The sequence below is a fragment of the Sceloporus occidentalis genome, unplaced genomic scaffold, assembly GCF_023333645.1.
Source record: "Sceloporus occidentalis isolate IW3139 unplaced genomic scaffold, rSceOcc1.0.p SCAF_5, whole genome shotgun sequence".
In the NCBI taxonomy this organism is placed as follows: domain Eukaryota; kingdom Metazoa; phylum Chordata; class Lepidosauria; order Squamata; family Phrynosomatidae; genus Sceloporus; species Sceloporus occidentalis.
The window spans coordinates 103,512,989-103,537,874 of NW_028316985.1; the positions used below are offsets into that span (position 1 = coordinate 103,512,989).

The 24,886-nt window shown below is 39.7% G+C and overlaps 1 protein-coding gene across 3 annotated transcripts in view; it reads left to right on the forward strand.

The window, feature by feature from the left end:
- The window catches only part of LOC149312607 (signal peptide, CUB and EGF-like domain-containing protein 1), a 254,919-nt gene that overhangs the window by 144,772 nt on the left and 85,261 nt on the right, over nt 1-24,886 (forward strand). For all 3 annotated transcript variants that reach the window (XM_089524974.1, XM_089524972.1, XM_089524973.1), the window contains one exon: nt 16,304-16,420. In XM_089524974.1, the coding sequence (XP_089381100.1) occupies nt 16,304-16,420 (117 nt within the window). The remainder of the gene's footprint in view (nt 1-16,303; nt 16,421-24,886) is intronic.

The following is a 24,886-nucleotide window of genomic DNA, read 5'->3' on the forward strand; positions in this document are numbered from 1 at the left end:
AACTTGGCAAAAATCTTCCTCTTCATTTTGGTGAATTGCAAACACTGAGGCCAAAGCTGTCTGCAAAGAATGATTCAACTGCACCCTTTCAGCTTTCTCCTCCTTCTAGCTGTTGCTGTTCGACTCTTATCAAAATAATATGATATCTATTCTGTCTGTTGAATTTGTTGTGCACATACTCTATCCATGCAATGTATGTGTACCCAATTTAAGACATGGCCCAATGTGGGCGGGGCTGGAGGGGCCGGTTGCATTATGGGAGCAAGGAATGAAATTTCTTCCCACGTGGGAAACAAACTTTCCACCAGCACGGGTTTGCAGCAACAGTAATGCCTTTATTGGCAACAAGTCCAGAAACAAAATAAACAGGCAACGGAAAACAAGTGCCTTAAGGTTCCTTTCACCCCAGTCTTTTAAGTCAGACTCCACCGGCTTCAGCGTCTAGGTCCGCCGGGGCGTCTCCTCCTCGCCTTCCACCCGAGTGCTTCTCCAGGGCCTCCCTGTCTGCCTTCTCCCAATTCTGAGGCTGTGGTCCCTGTTCCCAAGCCTCGCCTTTCGGGTCCCACCATTCACCTTCCAGACTCCCTTGTTCTCGGCGACGCCAGTCCCCTTCTCCTGGGTAACTGAAGTCTCCTTCTACTCGAGGGTCCACTAGCGCCACCGCCTCATGTGGCCCTGGCCTCCGAGGGCTGGCCTTTCCTACCAGGGAGACAGGCCTTCCCACCCTCTGTGGGCTTTGCGTCACCTTTCCTGCGCTCCACTCGACCGCCTCACCGCGACCCCCTCTTCCGCGTCTTCTCCCTCTCCCCGCGCACGTTCTCTCCTCCCCCTTTATAGGGGCTTGAAGCCCCACCTTCCCTTCTCCTGACCCCTCCCCTGGGGTTCCTTCCCTCCTTTCCTCCACCTGGTCCTCCTCAGCCCTCCCAACTCTCCCATGCTCTGTCTCTACCTCACTACACCCAAGAAAAAGAATAAGTATTTGGGGTTAATCGCTTCTCGGCCTTTTGGCTAAGATCAAGTGTGAAAGATTATTTTGGGTTTGTGTGAAAGTCTGTGTTCTCTTTTTGTTTTCTTTATCAGGAAAGGTTCCATTTTCTGAACAAAAGGCCGCCTTCTAATAGCTTCCTTGACACTGCTCTTTTCTGATCGGCAGTATATATTCTAGCTAAACTTATCAATGTGATTTTCAATACTCCAAAACTGTTGGGGATAAATTTGTCCATCTTGATCTTTCCTTTCCACTTTGCCCATGCTCATGATTTCTCCAGTGTTTTCTTTTTGAAGTCAAGTCTGATTGCACTGGATTTCCCTTGGCAATTGTCTAATTAGATATAAATTCAGATTGATAACACTACCATGACAATTTCAAATCTGTTCAGCATATCTTTAAAAAATAAATAATATAATATAAATTTTACATTATATACCAGGTCCTTGGTGCCACCTAGGGCTAAGATTGGGGTTGTTTTCCCTCTGCTTTAGAACTGTTATCGCTTTGCTGTGCCACCCAGTTTGCATGAGGGCAATTGAAGTTACCATTATTATATCACTTTCACCTTTGGATACCAGCCTGCAGCCTGATCCATTCTCAAGACTGACTTAAATATTGTGGTTAGATGGCAAAGGTATATGTCTAAAGTATTGAGTTCTTTTAAACAGATTAATAAAAAATAAGAGCCAGAGAACAGCTTTCTCAAGGTTGGCTGCATCCGCACTGCAGAAATAATCCGGTTTGACACCACTTTAACTGCCCCTCTCTGGTGCCGCAACAAACTACACTTCACAGAATTCCATAGCATTGAGCCATGGCAGTTAAAGTGGTGTTTTTGATGTTTTATTACTTTATAAACCAATTCCTTTGTTTTCAACATCACTCACATTAATGATAATCTAACATTATATGACTGCTCTAGAACTATCTGAAGGTTACTTACTTCCCTTCAAGAATTCTGAGGAAAACAGTCCTCAGCTGTACGTTTTCCAATCAGTATATTTCCATGTCAGGAAAAAAATTGCACCTGGCAAATATTATCTCAACCTCACTTAAAGTCCAGTTTCTTCTATAATGAGGTTTTCATTTTGGTTTATGAAATGCATTTTGGTTTAGGAAATAGTTTTATACAAAGCAGTGGTTTACCCAAGAATAACCATCTTGAAAACCACTTTGTTCTTTTTCAGCCATATCGCTTTCCATTGTTTGATCTGGCACATCTATACATAATATGGCTTTGCAAAAATCTCTATGGCACCGTCTGACTTGTTATAGGGCTAAATTGATTCCATTACATGTTTTACAGTACAGTATTAAACACCCTGTTTAAGACTAGACACCATAAACTCTGTATATAAACCCATAATCTTATGCCTACTTGTTTTATTATTTATTTGCAAATGTTTATGTACTGCTTATTGCCCCAAAATTAAAAGTAGTTTACATCAATAATATATATATATATATATATATATATATATATATATAACAGCGCAAAAATGCTTTCTAATGTCAAATTGACTAACTAGAGGTGACTTGCTCAAATAAATATTTTTAACTTACCAAGGAGTCAGCTACACAGCTTTTCAAAAATATAACAATGGAAAATGCTATGGCAGAAAAAGAACAAATTTAATCAGATTCTAATACAACAGATCATTTTAAATTGCAAGCACAGTGTTGAAAAGCACAACTAACATACAAATAAAGCTGACATCTTGTTTGAACATTACAGAAGGGTAAAATTAGTGGTGCAAGTGGTTGCACTTTGTCATAGGTTGTGTAACGGTGTTTTCCCGAGTGCAGCTAGTTGTTCTGCAAGCACATATGGAGCCTTTTCCCACACCTTTGACTTGATGAATGAAAAGCTCATCAACATAATGCATAATGAGAAAGCTCAAGGCCATGGAACACTTTACACAGCTGGTTGCACAACTGTGGGATCCAGCATAACTATGCTGCTATACATTTACACTGCACCAAAAGTGTATGGGATCATTCGGTTCTAAGTTAAAATGTCTAATTTTACAGTCAGACCTCCATATCCACAGATTTGTTTATCCACAGATCCATGGCTTGAAATATTTTTTTAAAAATCCAAAAAGCAAACCTTGATTTTGTCATTTTATACAAGGGACACCATTTTACTATACGTTGTATATAATGGGACTTGAGCATCTATGGATTTGGGTAACCATTGGGGCGGGTGGCTGGAACCAAACTCCAGTGGATACCAAGGCCTCACTATAATAACTGTTCAACAACCTGCAAAAACCCAGGCAGGCAAACACACACACACACACACACACACACACACATGTTTTTAGAGGTGTCATTGTGTGCCTTTTCCTCATTTTAAGAAAACAACATAAAGCTACATCCAGCAGTTGCTGCTGCAAGTCCAGTGTTCCTTAATAACACTGAATACCGTACAAATCTACCAGAGGTAAATTACAGCGAGTTGAATGGAATTTATTCTAAAGTGGAAGAAGGAGGCAGGGTTTTGAAAGCAATAGTAACAATGGAAGACTGTGTACAAATACATTAACATGGTATCTATCTTTCAGGAGTCTCACCTCTTCCTTCCTTCCTTCCTTCCTTCCTTCCTTCCTTCCCCCTCCCTCTTCCAAATCTGTTCCTGTTTGTCTTTTGAATTTAATGATGAGGAAACATAATTCAAGTATCTTGAAATCTGGGTTCATGCCCTGATCATTATAAAAGGGCAGCATGACATGATAAATGTGATTCTCCCCCCCCCCCCCCAAATTAAACAGAGTCTCTGTTAAAGTTAAAATGTGTTACTTGAGTATAGCATGTAATTTGCCCACAAATATTGATGGTGCCAGACTTCAAGATAAAAAGAAACATTGGCAGCTTTGCTGGTGTCTGAACCTTTTACACAGTTTTTTCTTGGTGATTAGTGGTTTTGTTCCATCATTGGTGCATATATGTGTCCAAACTGCCAAAGCAAGCAATCACAATGATGTGTTTTTCACTGGTTTCTAATCAAAACCATTAAATCAACTCAGATTCTCATGATTGCGGGATCAAAACCACAACAGATGGATCGAGATAAGTGAATGTTCAGCATTTTTAGGCTATGCAAGCTCTGGAATATCTTTCAGTTTTCAACACATTTTGGATCTGGCAATAAATTGGCTATTACACAGTCCTAAGACTTTCTACAAAGTAAAATATAGTTTAACTATTTTCTGTCTGTAATAGAATCCAGGAGTTCATTGATGAGATGGATTGTTTAGAGCATTTCACTCAGGCGTCTGGTCTGGTTGTGGAATGGAGACAGCTTTGGTTGTCTTGGTGGTTGACCTAAACCAGGAATAGGGCAGGGGAAATTCTATTAGTTCTTCTGGATCTCTTAGCAACTTACATACTATCAACCATTGTATCCTTCTGATTTGCCTCTTTGCAATGGGATTTTGGAGGCACTATTTTATAGTGGCTCTGTTTCTTCTTGAAAGTGTAAGTTGAAAAGGTGGGGCTGGAAGAGTCTCGTCCAACAGCCCAGACATTGTACAGAAGCCTTCAGGGTTAGGTTCCGTCATCCATGCCATTTAATGTACATGAAATAAATGGGAGATGTCCAGTATTTAAGGTTTTGTTTCACCATCATATTGATGGCATCCAGCTTTAGCTCTCCTTTCCATTTAATTCCAAGGAATATTAGTCTTAAACCATTGTCTGTTGTCAGTATTGGGTTGGCTGAGGGTGAACAAATTGAAGGTTATTTCAGACAAGACATTAATGTTCCTGGTCAGATCAGGGAAGGGGAATTTATCCTATGCAATAAGGGGCTACTTCACCCCTGAAAATTAAACTTTGTAGCTACCCCTGGACTTAGCTGTGAGTTGCATTTAGTAGTGGCCAGGAGTACTGTTACACTATTAATCCTAGTGTGCCAGCTTGCACCCTCTCTTAGAGATGTCTGATCTGGCCATAGAGACATATGCTTTGGTTACATCCCATTGTGAATATTGTAGCTGCCTTTGCAGGCCCGCCTTTGGAAAGTGTTTGAAAACATCAGCAGGTTCAAAATTCTGCAGCTGGACTATTTACTGAAACTGGTTATAGGAGAACGCAAACTCCTTGTTAAAACCACATGGTCTGGTGCTTCATTTCTGGGCATAGATCAGTGGTGATTATGAACCAGACTATCTGAAAGGTTGTACAATCAGCCCTCTGTATCCACGGATCCAACTATCCATGGCTTGAAAATATTCAAAAACCAAATTTCCAAAAAGCAAATCTTGATTTTACCATTTTATATAAGTGGCACCATTTTACTATGCCATTCTGTATAAATACAGATTCTGTATAATGTTCTGCAATGGATTTTGGTATTAACTAGAGGTGGTATTTTAAACCAAACCCCACTGGATACTGAAGGCCCACTGTATTTTCCTACATGAGCCTAGTTGGTTTTGAGCTCCACAGAGGAAGGCTTTTTCTTGACCTAACACACCCATACCAGCATGTTCGATGGAAATGTGAAGCAGGGCCTTTTTCTCCCTGGCTGTGGAGCTCCCTTTCATGGAGGATTAGGCAGAGGCTTCTTATGTTACTCTCTTGCCATTCATTCAGAGGCTTTTGGCTCTTAATGTTCTGTACAGAAAAGTCTTTTAATGGGCAGAGAGGTTTTAGTTTTACCTCCCTTCTTGTTGCTTTTTAACATTTTAAATACAATAGCTTATTTAATTGCACTTAACATCTTTTCTAACTTTATAACTAACTGGCTTCAGGGAAATTTTGTTAGCTTGCACTGTAAGCTTTTTTGAGTCCTGTAATGAGACAAAAGTGGGAAAACAAACAAACAGATATAGTGACAAAGAAGGCAGTAATAAGAAATATAACAAGTAGATAATCTCCATATCATATCATTAATACAATTAATGTCATTAGTCCTGCTAAAGGGTCAATGAATCTTAGCTGATGTTGGGACTAGTTTTTCAAAAACCATTTTGTCACTTTCCATAATGTTTGTATTTTGTTTGTTTTTTCCAAATTACGAAAGCCACTTTTATGTGATCGCAACTAAATCAGTGATTATTTTCACATTTTCTATATTTTTCCCTGGTGGAGAAGTATAAAGGGGAACAATGTACCCCTGGGAATCCCTGGCATGGGAATCTTCATTGCAGGGGAAGAGAAATGGGGAATAATCTACTGTCAGATGATGCTTCCAAAAGGGGTCTGAGTCCCAGAATGAGTCTTAGATGACTCCTAAAAGCACCAGTCGGGCAAGGAATCACTCCTATCTCCGGTCTGTGGTCTTGCATAACAGGGATTCTGTGCTCCTGCAAAGGGAAGGGGCTTTATAGTGGGGCGGGCCAATGGATACGCTCCAGTAGGCCAGATTCTGACACTTAGCAGGATGATTTAGGCTCATGGGACAGATGCTCCATTTTTCTATGCTACAGAGATCATGCCCATGCTTGCTGGGAAGGATAGAAGTTGTAGCCAATAGGTTTGGGGAAGGTGGCTTAAACACTTGTCTTTGTCTAAAGTGCTGTAGCAAAAATTACCAACCCTAGCAGTACTAAAATGTTCTGCAATTTAGTAACATAGGCACAGAACAGACCGCCCAAAAAGGGCAGCCTGCTGGCGGCCTAATTTCCTCTGGAGGGAAGCCGCAGCCGCAAACTGTGTGGCTTCCTTCTGCAGGAAAAAGAACCCGGAAAAAGCGGGTACTTTTTGCACCGAAGGTGTGATGTAACGAGTGCGTAACTGGCGCACTTGTTATGTAAGTGCCACATGGTGACGTGTGGATGCCACACAGCGCTTACATAACAATGGCAGCGCCCTTGTACACCTTTATTTTGGCCTGTCTGTTTGGGCCCTTACTTTAAATCTGGCTTTTCATTGACAGAGAAATGTATACTAATTACTAATATTAATAATAACAACAGTAAGAATAAATTACTAGCAGTGAATTCTGCAACAAAATATTCCAGCACAGAGAGTTTAGGTTTAGAAATCTGGAGTCAGAGTGATCCAAGTCACTTCATGCTATTTTTTAAAAATGTCTTGCTGGTGATCGGCATTCTATTTGTCTCCATTGGGCTGTTTTGTGGTTGCTGATGTTTTACACTCTTAGGTTTGAGGGCGGGCGTTATGTCTGAAAAACTTAGGGTTCCTCCAAGTCCGCTGTAACCACCTCTTGTATGTGAGAAGTGTTATTCTGAGTTGTTGTGCATGGCACTGGACTTCACAGTGAAATTAAGACTTTTACACTGAGAATTCGAGTGCTTGATATCACATAAGGATTTTCATCTGTACAATTTGAAGAACTGGTAGATGAGTTTGCTTTTTGTCTTTCTTTCTCACTTCATAATTCTTTCTCAGTTATTCCACTCTTGAAGACTGGAACTGTCTAGTAAGGATAGAAAAAAAAATCCATAATTTTTATTTACCCATTCAAAAAATGGATTTCATGACAAGCTGGACAATGCTGTTAGGAAGAATAATAGCTCAAGACAGAATGTTGTGCAATTTTCTTGTTGTATTAAAATGTCCTAAGGTGTGGTAGATGAATCGTTCCATGAAGAAAACATGTTTTTTGTGCAAAACATTCCACGTGTTTGTCTGCATAGAATAATCCCTTTATGATATTTTGGGATGTTCAAATACAGGGAGAATATTGCAGAAGAATATTAGTTTTCTCCTGCAGTGTAGAGAAAATTACCATACTCATTTGTCCTCAAATGTGAGGATGAAACAGCGAAGGATTTACATCCCTATACCATTATTTTTAATCTGTAAAGGTAAAGGTAGTCTCTTGACATGAATGTCTAGTTGTAACCAACTGTAGGGGGTGGTGCTCATCTCCGTTTCTAAGCTGAAGAGCCAGCATTCTCCAAGGACTGCTCTGGTGGTCATGTGGCCAGCATGACTGCACCGAACGCTGTTACTTTCCTACTTAAGTGGTAACTAACTACTTGCATTTGTGTGCTTTCAAACTGCTAGGTTGGCAGAAGCTTGGACAAGTGACAGGAGCTCACCCCATCATGCAGCACTTGGGCCTCGAACTGCCAACCTTGTGATCTTCCAATGATCAGAATTGGTGAACCACTAAGCCACTGCATCTGTGTACAGTGCTAAATCAATGTTAGGTGTTTTTAAAAAGATAACTAAAAATCATAAGTACTAGCGGTTATCTCAAAACTTTGAGTGTACTCAAAATGATGGGAGCCAGTGTGCTGTAGTGTGTTGAGCATTGGTCTATGACTCAAGAGACCAGAATTCTGGCTTGGCCATGTAAACCCACTGTGTGATCTTGGGCAAGACACACTCTCTCAGCCTCAGAGGATAGCAGTAGCAAACCTCCTCTGAGCAAATCTTGCTAAGAAAACCCCATGATAGGCGCCTTGGAGTTTCCATAATTGGAAATGACTTCAAGGCATACAACAACAACAACAAACTCTGTATAAGTTTCACTTTCCAATCTAAATGAAGGCCACCAACCATGTATTGTGGGTATCACATTGTTTGATCATTTTTGGAGAGTCTAGCAGAGGCAACCCCCTCCAAATAAACCACCCAAATGAGAGAGTATATAAATCTGTGCATGAACAATCCTGCCTGATCCTAGCTCACTTTTGAACTTCAGAAAAGTAGCCAAAAGCTTCTCCCATCATGAATTAATGTCACAGGATACTTTGTTGTCTTTTCACTTCTTACTCTTCATGTTTCAGTTCTTTACCCCCATTTTATTTTGTTGTTTGTGCGATTTCTTTCCAAGTCAAGGCTTTTTTCATTATATTGAGTTTCTCACCACGTTAAACAGTATCTATCTGCCTTTTTTATTTTGTTTTTGTCCCCTTTTTTGGACATTTATTAAAGGCCCAAGTCTCCCTGCTTTGATAGAAATTAAGAACGTTTTGTGAAATTTTGAAAATTATGAAGAGCTCTTTTTATCCCTTTCTGTTTCTTAATCACAATAATTTCTATACATTGATTGATCATTAATTTACAGATTCCACAGTGCATCTACACTGTGGAAATAATGCAGTTTGACACCACATTAACTCCCATGGTTCCATCCTACAGAATCCTGGGATTTGTAGGCCTTTAGCCTTCTATGCTAACAAGTGCGGGTGCCTCACTACAAATCCCAGGATTCCATAGGATGGAGCTAGAGTACTTAAAGTGATGTCAAACTGTATTATTTCTACAATATGCATGCACCCCTATTATATATTCTGCTAGGGAGGCAGGCAGTATTTGTTGCATCTATTCACTTTCACGAACTGTCACCCAGCTCGCTATATTACTACTTGATCATCTGATACAGATGAACCATCAAAGTGGATTTTTCATGATTAATCTACTATTAATTTACTATGGATTGCAGTGCCAAATTCATGTTTTTGACATGCATCCATGCTTTCAGATATAGCTATTTGCCATTACTCATCATTAATTTTAAACTGCTCTTTCTCCCCAGAAATTGTTTAAGGCAAAAACATGCTTTTAATTACCTGAATTTTACATCCCTCTTTTATTAGAACTCAGTCAAGATAATGTTGGCAATCTATTCTTACACTTTCTCATCTTTCAATGTAGTACCTACTCAAGCAAGAATTCCCATTAGATTTTATTACCTATTCACACGAATAAGATTTGGCAGCAGATTCAGCCTTCAAAAGAGATTGGAAGTGGAATGGGGTGGGGTGAGGATAATAGAAACCTAATGAGCAAGTACAGGGAGTAGTACTTCAATCAGAATTACACTCTTTTAAGGGCCCATTGACTAACTATATTTAATTGCCTCTTGCTAAAATTATTAGGACTTAACATTTTTAACATTAGCTGGATTGTCCCTGTGGTTTATTTAGAGCTTGGAAGTAGCTTGTCACATGTAATGGTGTCACCTGTAATGCATTACTTTTGGGAGTAGCAGATAGACAACATTCTTTTTGCAAAGTCAATTAAAAATTATTAAAATCATTATTTTCCATATAGAATGAATATTGTTTATGCTTTCTCCTTGCTTGGGGTGGGTGGGGCAAATTCATGGGGGAATTCTGAGAGTATTTTTGAAAAGTAGGCCATTTTCTGACTTTTTACATGATTTTTTAAATCCCAAAATGTGATTGAAATGAGCTCTGGTGGTGCAATGGTTAAATGTTCATATTGCAGCCACTCACTCAAAACCATACTAGCCAGGGCTCAAGCTCGACTCAGGCTTGCAATCTTCCAAGGTTGCTAAAATAAATACCAAGCTTGTTGGGGGCAAGTAGCTTACAGTTGTAAACTACTTAGAGACTGCATAGTTCAGTATGAAGTGGTATATAAATGAAGCTGCTATTGCTGAAGCCGCTATTGAAGAGTAACAGAAAAAGAATAAATGCAGTAAAAGTACTGATGACAACAACACTATTAAGAAATGATAACAAATAAAATGGAAAATTGAGTTATGACTAACAGTCATGATGCCTTTAAAAAAACTTTCTACACTTTAGAACTTGTCTGGGCAGTATGAGCCCATGGTCTATTGGTGACTCTGTCCAGCTTTCTGGATATCCACAGTACATGACAGAGCAGCAGGCAATATATTCTCAGATTCTAAAAATGATAGCTGCTTGAGGTAGATAAAAGCCAAATTGTCCTTATATAGAAGCAACACACTCACAAAATGGATATAAGTTGGGTAAGGACATTGAAGGAAAATAAAAATGTAGCAGTCCAAGTTGGAAGGATACAGAGTGATGGAGGAGTGATGACAGCAGTGCAGAAATAATCCAGGTTGACACTACTTTAACTGTCATGCCTTAATCCTATGGAATCGTGGGATTTTTACTTTTGTTGTGGCACCAGAGCTCCGACAGAGAATACTAAATGTCTCATGAAACTACAGTTCCCAGAATTCCATAACTTTGAGCCATGGTAGTTAAAGTGGTGTCAAACTGGCTTATTTCTGCAGTGTGGATGCAGCTGGATTGATTCAGAAGGATAGACAGGTGGAGAAACTGGAGGAGTGCAAAGTTAGTTGCCCCAGGTACAAAAGAGGACAGAGTTCCCCGCACATTCAGTTCAGCAAGTGTGACGTCTGCTGAAATGTCTTCTTCTACAAAACTATTCAAGTTATATCATGCTCAACTTGTACACAAACAAAGAGAATGCAAAAAGAAAATACAGAGCTCACAAAACACAAGCAGAGAAAGCACCCTCACCAAAAAATAAAGAAAGAACAACATACATACAGAGACACAAACCACTTTTTGTGAAGCATGCATAAAATTAAGATCCAGTAGAAATAAAATGCTCAAAAATACATTTTACATGGTACACTCTGTTATCTCACCACTATCCTCAAAGTTTATATTGGTTACAGATTGCACAGTGAAAATTACACAATTAAAAACTATGCAGAGGACCCTCTGCACTTGTGGTACAGAAACTTGAATCTAAGGCATACATTCGTATGAATCATCATCATTTTTACAAAGAATTATCTCCAAATCACCAGAAAATCATAGTTCATGCTCCCTGTTTGTAATGTTCTTTGATATGATAGTTGTGTTTGATAGATTTTTTTTTGTCACACAGCCTTTAGACACCTGTGTAGACTTTAAATTGATTGTCATTTGGAGGGGATGTTATATAAAAATAATCGAAATTCACACTTGATAACTTTTCAGGTACAGGATCCAGCTCTTTCATTATTACAATTTGTGAGAGGCTGTACCCCTTCAGCATCCACCTTTTAACTGGGCACACTCACTTTGTATGACTGGACACACCAATGGCAGCCATTTATCATGGTAGCAATAGCATGTTGTCAGAATTCCAGGTGTGTCCACAGGTCCTAGAGCAGTGGTCCCCAAACTGTGCCCTTTAAGAGATTTCGGACTTCAGCTCCCAGACGTCTCAGCCATGTTGGTCAATAGTCTGGGATTCTGGAAGCTGAAGTCCAAAATCCCTTAAAGAGCACAGTTTGGGGACCACTGTCCTAGAGGATCCAAGGAAAGAATAAGATGACACCCATATCCAAAAACATGCAGGAAACAGAAGGGCTGTTAAACCTCCCCATAAGCCTTTGCCCAAACAAAAGATGACCCACTGTTTCTTACGATTGACAAATGTCTTCTACATATATATACCATTTCTAATAATAGCAGTACTTTTTTTCAGCCCCTGCTAAAATTTACTTGGAAGTAACCTACATTTGTGTCAATAAACATATACTTTGGGTCACAGAGTTCATGACTAAAAATCTTTGGAAAGGGTTTCAGTTTTGCATATAATAAGACACCACCTGTCCAAAGATGATTCGCAATTGAGAAATATGTGGTGGTTCATGTTATAATTGAATCGGACCTGACTCATGACAGCTCTATGGATGAGACATCTCCAAACCCCCCTATCCTCCACTGCTCTGCTTAGCTCCTATATATTCAAGCCCATGGCCTCTCTGATTTCACTCCATCCATCTGGCATGTGGTCTCTTTCTACTGCCTTCCACCTTCTCTAGCATTATTACCTTTTCTAGCGAGTCATGCCTTCTCATGATGCAAAGTATGACAGTTTTAGTTTCATCATCTTGGCCTCCTGGGGGAGTTCAAGTTTATCTGCGGACCCATTTACTTGTCTTTTTGGCTGTTGGTGGCATCCTTGGCACTCTTCTCCATCACTTTATCTCAAATGTGTTGATATTCTTTCCATTGGATCTCTTCACTGTCCAGCTCTCACATTCATACATGGTGATTGGGAATATAATGGCTTGGACAATTCTAACTTTAGTGTTCAGTTATATCTTTACGCTTTAGGATCTTCACTAATTCTTTCATAGCCACTCTTCCCATTCCAAGTCTTCTTCTGATTTTTTGACCGTGGTTAATGTTTGATCCGAGGTATGGGAACTCTTTTACTATTTCAATTTCTTCATTGTCTTAAGTTGAATTTATGTAGCTCATCCATGGCCATTATTTTTATGTTCTTTATATTCAACAATAACCCTGCCTTTGCACTTTCTTCTTTGTCCTTCCTTAATAATTGTTCCAAGTCTATGATGTTTTCCACTAATAGTATTGTATCATCCATATATATTAGATGGTTGATGTTCTTTCCACCTATTTTTGCTCCTTCTGAGTTCAGACTTGCTCTTCATGTGATATTTTCTGTATAGTATCTTGTTCTAAGTACAGATTTCTCATCAGGACTCTCAAATGTCTTTAAGAGTGTCCCATATTTTTCCCGTGTCTTTAAGAGTGTTCCATATCTTTTCATGATCTATGCAATCAAAGGCTTTACTGTGTTATAATACTTGCCTAGAAACAGAAGAACTGACCCACACAGAGATCTTTACTTTGCAATGGACTTTCTTTCTCTCCCTCCTGCCCCCAGAGTTTGTACTCATGGTTCATGAACATTTAGCTTCAGAAGTGATTTACATGAGAGTTTTCTAATAAGGAAGACCAGGCCTCCAAAAGCCAATGGGAAATAGTTATATGCATCTTTTGATTGTGGCTTTTGTCTGATTAGATACCTGTCAAATAGGTATGAAATGTGACAACCATTTGGATTTTCTGCCAGTTTGTTAGTATAAAAAATGCACAAGGGCAAACAATTAACTGAAATCCCACTGGAGATTCATTGCATGGGGAACATGTTGTTGAGAAAGGGGTTAAGCAGGCCTCTCCCTCACCTCCATTTTTCTGTTTCATATTTCCTCTTATGATGCTCTTTTCTCTTACGAGTAGTGGCTTTCATTTTGTGTTTCAATGTATAGTTTAGTCCTAGTTTAGCTAGCAGATAGAGCAAGCCTTCAAAAGAAATTCTGTGCATGTATGTGATCTGTTAGTATAGCTTTATAGAAAGCCCTGATGGCCTACAGTGAACCCCCTTACTGACTTGACTTCCACTTGTATCACATGTGAGAAACTTGGAAATATCTTCTCAAAATGTCAATAGCTTATGACCACTAGTTAGCTTTAGACCAGACGTAAATGTTATGGAAGATACAGTGCTACATCCATAAACTACTGCCCTCTGCCTTCTGGTTTTTTTTTCCTGCAGCATTTAGAAATACTAAGGGCCCGGACTGACAGGCCAAAATAAAGCTGCTTCGGGTCACTTTGGAGGTATGCTGTTTAAATGCTGCATGAATCCTAAGAAGCTGGAAGCCACACCAAAGCCATGCTCCAGTCCTAAGGACTGAAGTGCAGCTTTGGCACAGCTTCTGGTCTCTTATGAAGTGTGTGTCATTTAAACAGCATACCTCCAAAGTGACCCGAAGCAGCTTTATTTTGGCCTGTCTGTTCAGGCCCTAAATGTGTAACAAGGTATAATTGTAGTCTGAATTTATCTGTCCCTGCTCTGTTGGTTGCTTTCCATGGGGGCAGGGAAGGTGAAGCACAGTTATATAATGAACCTTATTGCACGCATTTTGGTGCCCGATCTGGGCACGGGCAGGGGATGCTCGGAGCCATTTGCAGCTGAGAGAAAATTGATTTTACTACACACCGAAGTGTCCTCAAAATGGCCTCATTCCCTCACCCGGCACCAAGCTATTCCCATTAAGTACTGAGGTGCACCCTTTGGCTCCAACAGAAGCCTTCCAGCAGAGCAAAATGGTGCACCGCAGCACTGACTGGGAATGGCCTGGCGCCGGGGATGGAATGGGGCCGTTTTGAGGACACGTTTCAGTGTGCGGTAAAACCCATTTTCCCTTGGCAAGGCGCGTCCCTGAGCATCCCTAGCCCGTGCCCAAATCAGGCACAAAAATCCGTGCGATAAGGTGGAATATGACATGTTTTCTAACTGAAGAGAGCAATCTGCTAGTCTGGGACCACAGATGGAGCTCATTCTGATTTTATGTGGCACTCAGTTTAGTTTCAAAAGCCCTCTGCAAATGATCATGGGTTTGCAAATCTGGTGCGCTTCTTTTTCAACACCTTACCAAGTGGGGAGGAACAGGAAAAGAAAGTTGGGCTTACCAACCCCTTGAATATATTCTTGAATGATGCTGTCTGTAATAAAAAAAAAGTAGCCTACTCTGTTTTATAGTATTTGTCAATATTAATAGGCAGAGGAAGGAAAGGAGAAGTGGGGCCATAATGTCTAGTTCTAAGCAAGTATTTAACTATAGGATTAAAAACATTGTTCTGCTCAGTAAGTAAAATCAGCAGTTACTGCTTCTTTCTATGATGAATTCTAAGAAGTCCATTTGGGTTGTTGTTTATTATTTACATTACAAACACTATGTGCTTACAGTATTGTGCGTTTGCTTTGCTTTGCTTTGTTTTTGGTCATGTATTTGCACTCTTCTTTTCGTGAGATGTTACCAAATAACCATTTCTCATTATTGTAAAAGTTACAAAAAGTGTTGCAGCTTTCTCTTCCTTATGTTTGCCCAACCATCATTTGACATCCAACAAGCACTGGGAAATTTCAATGACACAGCTTGGAATGGGTTCAGTGACCTCAATTATGCCCTCCCCACCCACTCCAAACTCTTTTCAATTTGCAAAAAAGCTTTAAGTGGACAAAACCCAGATGCCTTTTTCTTGTAGTTCAGTAAGAACAGATTGGGCATGTAGATTTCTGTCAAAGTGATGTATGTAGTTCATTTTCTATTAACTCTTTCTGTGATTGAAAGGATTTGAAATTTTCAGTTTGAAGTACAGCAGTGGGTTTGGTTTTTCTGTAGATGCTTTTTCAAGTACAAACATGAAGAAAAATACCCCTCTGTTCTCCAGAAAATGAGTATTTAAAAAGTTATTGAATAACAGCCGATATGCTATTCCACCATTGCTTAGATGGGAGCTGCAATTGTGTAAATTACATGACCATACTGTCATGTAGTATGTTTAAACTGGGGTGTCATTGCTCAATTATGCTAAGTTAATTTGTTATTAGGAACCATGCTTTTTCAAAATCTGCATATAAAAATCATTCCTTTTGTGCTACAGTAATAGAGAATTGATTCCAATAAATAATACCCTCAGATAGTTGCTCAAAACCAGGCCAAAATTTGTTCACTGGAAAATAAATTCAGTTAATTTCAGCAAAAGTCTCCACTGAGATGGAAATTCTGTACACACTTAGTTGTGAGTAAGCAACATTAAATTCCATGAAAATCATTTTCAGGTCATTGTATAAGGCTTGGACATTATGTGCTTTGGGGGCTGAACATTAAGGAAGTCTTAGAGCCTTTGCAATAAACATATGCATGCTTCAGGATAGATTGCTTACATGGCATGGTAACATTATTCAGAACATTTAGAGGACTACAATGTGTTGTGTTATTCTCTCTGTCTCCTCTTTTTTCTGTTTCTCTCTTTCGCTTCTCAGAAACATGTGCTGTCAATAATGGAGGCTGTGACCGTACCTGCAAGGATACAGCAACGGGAGTCCGCTGCAGTTGCCCAGTTGGATTTACCTTGCAGCCTGATGGGAAAACATGCAAAGGTCAGCTTCTGTTTGTTTTGCAGTGTATCAATTCCCTTTAGCAGTCTCGGTATGAGAGGTTAAATGTGAAGAAGTATAGCCAACAGATAGAATTTAAATCTCTTTAAACAGGTAGAATTTAAATGCTTAGAGTAAGATCATTGTGGCTTAAGTTTGTTATGGGCCCGAACGGACAGGCCAAAATAAAGCTGCTTCAGGTCACTTTGGAGGTATGCTGTTTAAATAACACACGCATCTTAAAAGGCCAGAAGCTGTGCCAAAGTTGCACTCTAATCTTTAGGACTGGAGCATGGCTTTGGCATGGCTTTTGGCCTCTTAGGATGCATGCAGCATTTAAACAGCATACCTTCGAAGTGACCCAAAGCAGCTTTATTTTGGCCTGTCCATTCGGGCCCTAAGACTAACTGAAGTCACACCACTTTTAAGAAAGTCAACTAACTGTGTTTGTGTAGCTCTCTCCCTGTTTTTTTTAATGATAATTTCAGTGTAGGTACAGTATCAGTTTTGTGCCATCCAGCAGACAGCCTTCTATATTTAAATTTGTACATGATAGTCAGCATACCAAGGGGAGAGCTAGTGGTGTGGGGGAATAGCTTATATTCTTATGAGGTATGTAACATTTTGAAAATTGAAACACCCATGTAAGTAATTAGAAACAGGAAACAGATTAGGCTAAGTTATATATGTATGTGTGAGGTAGTTAGGTAGATTTTCCAAAAAGTACATACTGTCTGCTCTGATTAGCAGCACCTTTCTGTTATGATAGGTCAAAATCTTTCCAAGAGTTGCTAGTTTCCATTAAGGAGGATCCAGTGCCAGGCAGAATCAGATACCAACATTGAACCTTTTGCACTGAATCTTTTACATGTGGAGAATGTAGCCTCTTCCCTGGCTACATCTTGAGAAATGATGGATGTTAGTAATTCTCAGGTTTATTGGTGATTTGCATGTTTAAAGGTGAAATCTCAGTAGCTAATATAGTATCCATGGCTATGATGTTTTCCTGTGGTCTTTTATTCAAATTCTATCTTTTCTCTGTGGTCTTCTGTGAATTTTATTCTTAATTTCAGCTGTCAGCCTGATTTCATGTGGAAAGATCTATTTAACACTTGATGTGGCTTTTTAAGGACTTAATAGTAGGGCAGGCCATTAGACATTCCATTTTATGTTTGGTATTATATGGACACCTGATATTATGTTTCATTAAAGAGAAGGCAATATACCTAAGTGACAGTTGATTTACAAATAATATTCATTTTTCCTAAATTAATGAGACAAAGGACTGATTCACCTGTGTGTTTATGTAATATGAAGATTGTCTGCACTTTATCAATAGTTTATGATAGCTAAATGCATGAACATCTTCACTGGAAATAATTGTATTTGAGCTGTTGTTCTTCTGAATGTTGGATGATGTTCTTTTATAAAACGGATTATACCAAGCAACTTTCATGTGTTTTATATGAATTTGAATGATGGAGAATGCTAACTAAAATGAATTGTTTCTGCTAGCTCTCAGAAATGTTGATATAAACTTTTTTGGAAAAAAATATACTTGTTGTAATTGTTATTTGCTTGCTTTATTTACGTAAAGTTCCACCTTGAGTAATATTTCTAGGGTGTTTATTACGTTTACACCATACCTTTCAGGCAGCACGGCATGAAATCTTTCTCAAATATACGATGTAAAATACATATCTCCAGTAGTGTGCAAATGGCATTCCCTCTGGTTTCGGACAGGCTTTGAGCTCTTTTTAAAAAAAGAATAAGGATAGCCAGTGTGTTCAGGGACTAGAAAGTGCAATCCTTCCAAAGATCTGCAGTTTCTCCTGACATAAGTGATTCCACGGTTTTCATATGTTTATTCCAATGTATGTGACTGTTATATTTTTGTCCTTGTATGTGGTCAGTTACAGACTCAGATAATGACAATTATCATTTGACCATATTCTTACCCTAGTCTGTAGTGATGCCATCAGGACTGGATTTAGGAGCAGAAGTGAACAACAGGACAGGCATTAATTAGACAATTTCATTTTCCCTTCCTTACCAATCCAGGCCTGCACAGCAGGAAAGCTTTGAACACTGGTACCATTTGCAAGAATAATGGCAGTGAGTGTCTGTTGTAGCACTAAAAGATTTGGGGAATTTTGCAGTAATGGAAACTCACATTGCACTAGTGAGAGGGCCTATATGAGTCAAGATGTGCCGATAAAGGTTTCATTAGGAACTACACCTGATTTTTTTTTAAGTAATACTAAGACTAACCATGAATTTAAGCATGAATTTAAGCACGAATGTAAAGTGAGGAAGGGAAGATTTAACTGCATGAATTTAAGCATGGATGTAAGGCGAGGAAAGGAAGATTTAACTGCAATCCATTCACAAATCTCTGCCTTCATTCTGCACTGCATTTAACCTAAAATGAAGGCTTCCATTGCACTAGTAGGAACTCCTTTCCCTCTAAGATTAACAACAATGCAGGGCAGATTGATTGTAATTGGGATTTCAGCTGAGATCCAATGAAAACTGCAAGATGGATGGGGCCTATTTAATACAGTAGCAAACATTTCGAAAGTTACTTTTGGAGTCAGACTCTCATAATCCTCAAGCTAACACAGCCACCAGCTATCTTGGCTTGGGGATTCTGGGAGGTGTAGTCCAAAAATTAACTTTTCTAAGCTCTGTGTAGTTGGTGACAATGCTTTTAGTACCACATGTAGTAAGTCTCTAAGTTGTTTTTGTCTTAGTGGGTTGAAGACCAAGACAACAGCAAAGGGCCCTTTCTTTCTTTTATCTTCTCTGGGGCCTGTTACAGACTGCCAAAATAAAGCTGCTTCGGATCTCTTTGGAGGTATGCTGTTTAAATGATGCATGCATCCCAAGAATCCGGAAGCTGCACCAAAGCTGCACTCTGGTGCTTAGGAATGGAGTGTGGCTTTGGCGCGACCTCCGGACTCTTAGGACCCATGCATCATTTAAATAGCATACCTCCAAAGAGACCCGAAGCAGCTTTATTTTGGCAGTCTGTAACAGGCCAAAGGCAGACATACTGTGCTATGGAATTTTAACTTTAAAAGTACCCAGACGGCTAAGATACAAACCTAAAGGAAGAGGGGCATGTAATACATTCTCTCTTTATTACTCTTCTTGTAAGTACTGCTCTGTATTTTAGATAAGAACAACTTATAAGTAAGAATTTAATCATTTTTTTAATGTACTTTTACTGGAATAGAATCCCTTATTCTTCTTCCTCTTTAAAATTATTTGTCTGTTAGAAAAAAAAACATCTGGAGCCTGTTATTTCCTTCCCTTTTTTTCTGTAACTGCTTTATATTGTTAGTTCTCAAACAATTCTCTGCCTATTAACAAACAACATGGGTGTATATTCTATAATAACCAACTCTTCCTTCAGTAGTACTTGTAAATATTTTACATATGTTACCATGCTGTAATTCTTAACAACAGCCCTGTAAAGCAAATCAGTATTGTTGTCCCCATATTGTAGTTAGAAGTTGAGAGTGGTTTGTCTAAGAACAGTATAATGTGTTATTGGCACAAATAAGATTCAGTCTGGGACATTTGATTCATATAGTTCAGTTTGCTAACCGCTGTGCTATACCAGCCCTCCCATAAAGTAAGTTTTGGACTATACTCTCAGGCACAAATATGTGTATAAGCTCCAATGTGAGATTGTAGTTTAATTTTTTTATTCAGGTAAAATATATGTATCGTATTTGTATCTGTACAACGATAGTGGAGTTCTGCCATATGAATTAGCCATTTATTTTTTACTGTTTCAAAGTACAGCGGTTTGTAATCATGTATGGGAGCGAGTGGGTGTGTGTTCTTGTATCAAGGTTTTGTATAAAGTGTATGTGAACTTTATTCCAGATCAGCAAAAGTAAGAGCTTTCCACTAAGACTTACTATCTGACCCTGACCATAATTATTTCTCCCCATCTTCCTCATCTGTATCATTGGACTAATACTGAAGAAATCTCTGAGGAATAGATGTAGAACTATAGACAGGCATTATATGCCAGTGTGGGGGTGTGGCATATGCACGCCAGCTGCTCCCAAGCTGGCATCACACCGTGCACCCAACCTTACGGTGGGGGGCATCATGGCAATGTGCTAAGCCAAAGAAGAGATGAAAAGTCACTGCTGTGTGGCTAGCACACCCTTTCTGCAGCATGAAAAAGAGCCGCTTTTTTGCGGCTTCTTTTTGCGTCATGGAAAGGCCAGGTCGGGGCCATGCCATGCGGTTGCCATGCCCCCAATCCGGCAAGGAAAGGGGCAGCATGGACCAACCTCATAGGGGCAGTCTGTTGAGCCCCTAAGTGGTTGTCTTTCTTTGTTAAGTCAGTATTATTATTGGTATTCCTCTTTAACAGTGAGGCTAATATATTCAGCAGTATCTTCTTAATTACATCAGTAAAAATTATTCCGTCTGTTAAGTGTTACTCAGATGTATGTGCTGAGCTATTATGTAGCCTAGCCAAACCAAACACTATACATTCACAGTAGTAGGCTTGATGAATTGCAGATTTTTTGAAAAAAATACTTTGGGTGGGGAAAAATTTAAAGCCCCCATCCCCTCCCCTCCCCGCCACTATCCAGACTACAGTCTGCACATTGAACACTGAGCTACTAGATGTAGTTTTCTATCTCTGCAACCCTTCTTCTTCTTTTCTTTTCCCGCCATACCAAGCAGGCTAACACCGTGAGCTGCTCACTGGCAGATCTCGGATATTAGATAACACAATAGCACAATGATATCAGGCTGAGGGTCATATGCTGTCCTGAAGTTGCAAATGCCTACGTCAGTCCTTATCGCTTGGAATTATTCATGCATTGCCTATTGCACAGATTTGATCCTTAAATGTTACAAAACTAAAAGAGCATTGAAATAGTCCTGTCAGGACAGCAGTCTGGCACTGTATCTCCAAAACTTATGGTGTTGCTTTTAAAGAGAAACTAGTTGTGTTATTCATTACTGTGATCACCCAATAGGTCATCACTTGTTACCATGGACCAGAAAGAATTTGCTGGATTGCTTGTTAATAACCTATTAATATTACTGTCACTTGAAAGCATATTGAAAAATATGCTTTGGCTCTCACCCCACCATCTCTTTTCTTCACAGCTCATGCCAACCCAGTCAAAGTGTGTGCCCTGCAACACTGCTTGGAGCAGCCAATCTGACAAGCATTGACAATCTGACAAACTCTCCCCACCCTCCTACCTTCCATGCACTCAGTGACTCTCCCATTTTCTCTTTCTGGAAATGCAGCTTTGTCTTTAATTCCGGTATATTGAAGGAGGGCAGAAAAAGCAGAGTAATTTTAATGTTCTTAACATTTCCGGCTAATTTGAATGTCTAATATTTGGCACATCTATACAGTGTGTTTCCTTCTCCCTTGTTGCTAGCTCATCTACACCTTGCTGTCTCCACAGCATCCCACAAAGGTAAATTGCATGATCAGACACCCACACTAGTCTTCCTTTTCCCATTCCCATTACTCATACGGCATCAGAACTCTCCCGAGTAATGAATAACAGGCAGACACCAGTTATATTACTCTGAAAAGTGGTCAATTATAGCCTTGACCATTACATGCAAAAAGTAATACCATTCTAGCTTGTTCATGCAAAAAGTAACTACTTACTAAAGTAACTTGTTGCAAGTAAAACTTTATTTCCAACCTCTTGGTATCTCCTGTAGTTTGAAAGAAAATGTGTATCCCAAGCAGTCATTTAAAGGTTTTCTTGGGGTTTGACTTTGGATAGGATTTCCACCACACAGATGTGGCCTGGATCTCATTGAGGTGGTAAATGTACACCTTAGCCATCACACTTCATACTCCAAAGAAGGATCCCATGACTTGTATGCTTCTCCATAAAACATCATAATGGAAAAGGCTAGAATTTTCTGCCTAGCATCCTAATTTTCTACATTCTACATTTATTATTGTTATTATTATTATTTTCTTACCGGCCTCTCTCTATGGATCGAGATGAGAAACAACTGATTAAAATACAGCAACAACACACATTAGATTTTTCAGGTATGATAGAAGATTCGTTTTTGGAATGTTGAAAGGGGCTTTAACACAGAAGAGGAGCTCTTGGTACAAACAGCTTGGGCTGTTGAGCATTGGAAAAGCATATTCTAACACTTGTCTTCTCAGAACCCTTACAGGTGCCACGCTCTGAACTTAAGACACACATCATCCAAAAGAAACATTTGCTTCTCCAACATTGTGTGCAAAGACCCCGCATCCCATAAAGGTAAGCAAATGTCTCCAATTTACATACACTCCCAGTTGTCTGTGGAAATTCTTCCAATAGCTTAGTAGCTGAGTCTCCACATAGGAATGCAGAGTAGATATGCACTATGTAGAAAATCAGTGGAATATGGGCTGTTATGCACTATGCAGAAAGTCAGGGAAGAGTGTGCTGTCAGCCACACACCACCACATGAAGATGAACTTTCATTATATATCGGTTAAGGCAATTTGAAACCCACTTTTCTTTCTTGGTGTGAACAAGACTCTCTTCTTCCTCTGTAATGATCTCCCTTTTATCTTGCAGAACCAGAGCCTGGGCATATGAAGTATCACAAACAAACTGAAGAATGACTTCAGTTGCGACATCCTGTAGAGGAGCAGTGGATATTGTTCCAATGATATTGCCAAGCAGATGACTCTTAACATGTAGAACCCATCAAAACTGAAAGGCAGATAGTGATAAGAACTGGAAGAGTACTTAATGTGGTGATGCAGTCGTATTTTTGGCATCTACACTCACACTGTTTGTTCCGGCTTCTGCCCATCACTAGTTACTGTCTACATGTCTCTTTTAGCTTTCTCCAAAAGGTCCTCCGATAGATGCAAAGACAACGATGTTTCCCACTCCCTCAAAAAATAAGTGAGGCCTATGGGTCAATTAACATAGGAAGTGTAGGTCCAGCTAATCCTGCATCTCCCATTCTCTGGCTAGGCAGGCAAGCAAGCAGAGTCTTTTGAGTGACAGAGCATGGCAGCTAGAGGACTAATCAGCAGAGGAGCTGTCCAGCAGGTCCAAGAGTAAGTGCTGAAGATCAGGGAACACTGTCCAGGAGGTTGCCCCAAGTATGATTTGGCTTGCTGAGTTGTTGTGTCAGCAGCTTCCAGGAACCAGGGGAAGCTTGGGTAGCCAGCTTCTAAATGAAAACATGATTCTGTTGTGTTAGTGAAGAACTTGCTAAAGGTAAGGCTTTCTCCTGTACTACACTTTCAAATGAGACACTGCAGGCTCCAGATATGCATTGACCTATCTGCAATGAATGTTATCTCATACCTGTTGTTGTCTGTGTTCTTGATATCCTATGGATGAATTAAACTATAATGCATCAAAACGATCATTTCTGAAAGTTCAGTGAATGAAGTATCTTCCTGGAACATGGTCTTGGTCTGTATTGAGTTTCCCTGGTCTTGTTATGGGCCTGTGGGAGGAAGGTATTTTTCCACTGATGAAGAGGTCAGTTTTGTACATTTCTGTGGAATGCGTTCTGGGCACATGGTAATTCTAGCACTATCTGGGTTGCTGTCTTCTTGTTCTTTCAAAGCTGATACACTTTCTAAACCTGCTTTACATGCCATTATGCGAAAAATAAAGTACCTATCTTGCAGATGCAGTCATGGGGAAATTGTACAGAATCTTGTGAATACTAAGAGTTCTGCAACCTCATTCCTCTTCTTCAGAACTCACTTCAAAATTGATGTTGTTTTTCAGTAGTTTTCTTGGAGTTAAGGGGATAAGCATATAGAAATAGTGCCTCTCCTCTGGTTTTCTATATGTACTTTCAGAACAGACCTATCAATTGGAGGCAGGGTCAAAGTATTACCCATCACCGCATCATTATTTTTACCCTCTGGTCTTCAACAAGCATATGGATCGGAGTCCTTTATAGCTCACAACTGCCCTGTATTGAGCTTCATGAAATGGAGCCTTAGGCAACAAGTTGTGCTGACACAATAGGCAGTGGGCAGAGCAAGCAGTCAAGCAGTTCCATATGGAAGGGCCATGATTCAATAGGATGAAGGGGATTACTGAATCATGTGAAACCTAGGCATTGTGTTAAGCACTTCAGTGTGCCATTGATCCATCCTGTGTGCCCTGTGATTGTGATGTGTCTAGTGTCCCAGTGTTCTGCTATCTTTTCATTGTGCACATCAAGGGGCTAAAACGTGAAGCTTCACACATTGTTCACCAGGGCTACAAATGTATCTATCCTCCCCTCATTCTTACTGTATATGTCGAATTTGTAGCCTAGGCTGCAAGAGGTGGTCTGTTCCAGTAATCATTAGTAAGAGAGGTAATGTCAAACGTATTATTTATGGTGGGGATGGGGGGCAAATGGAGGAAATATCTAGGAAGCTTTGAAATGCTCTACAAGGGCCATCCCTTCCATGAGAGAGTT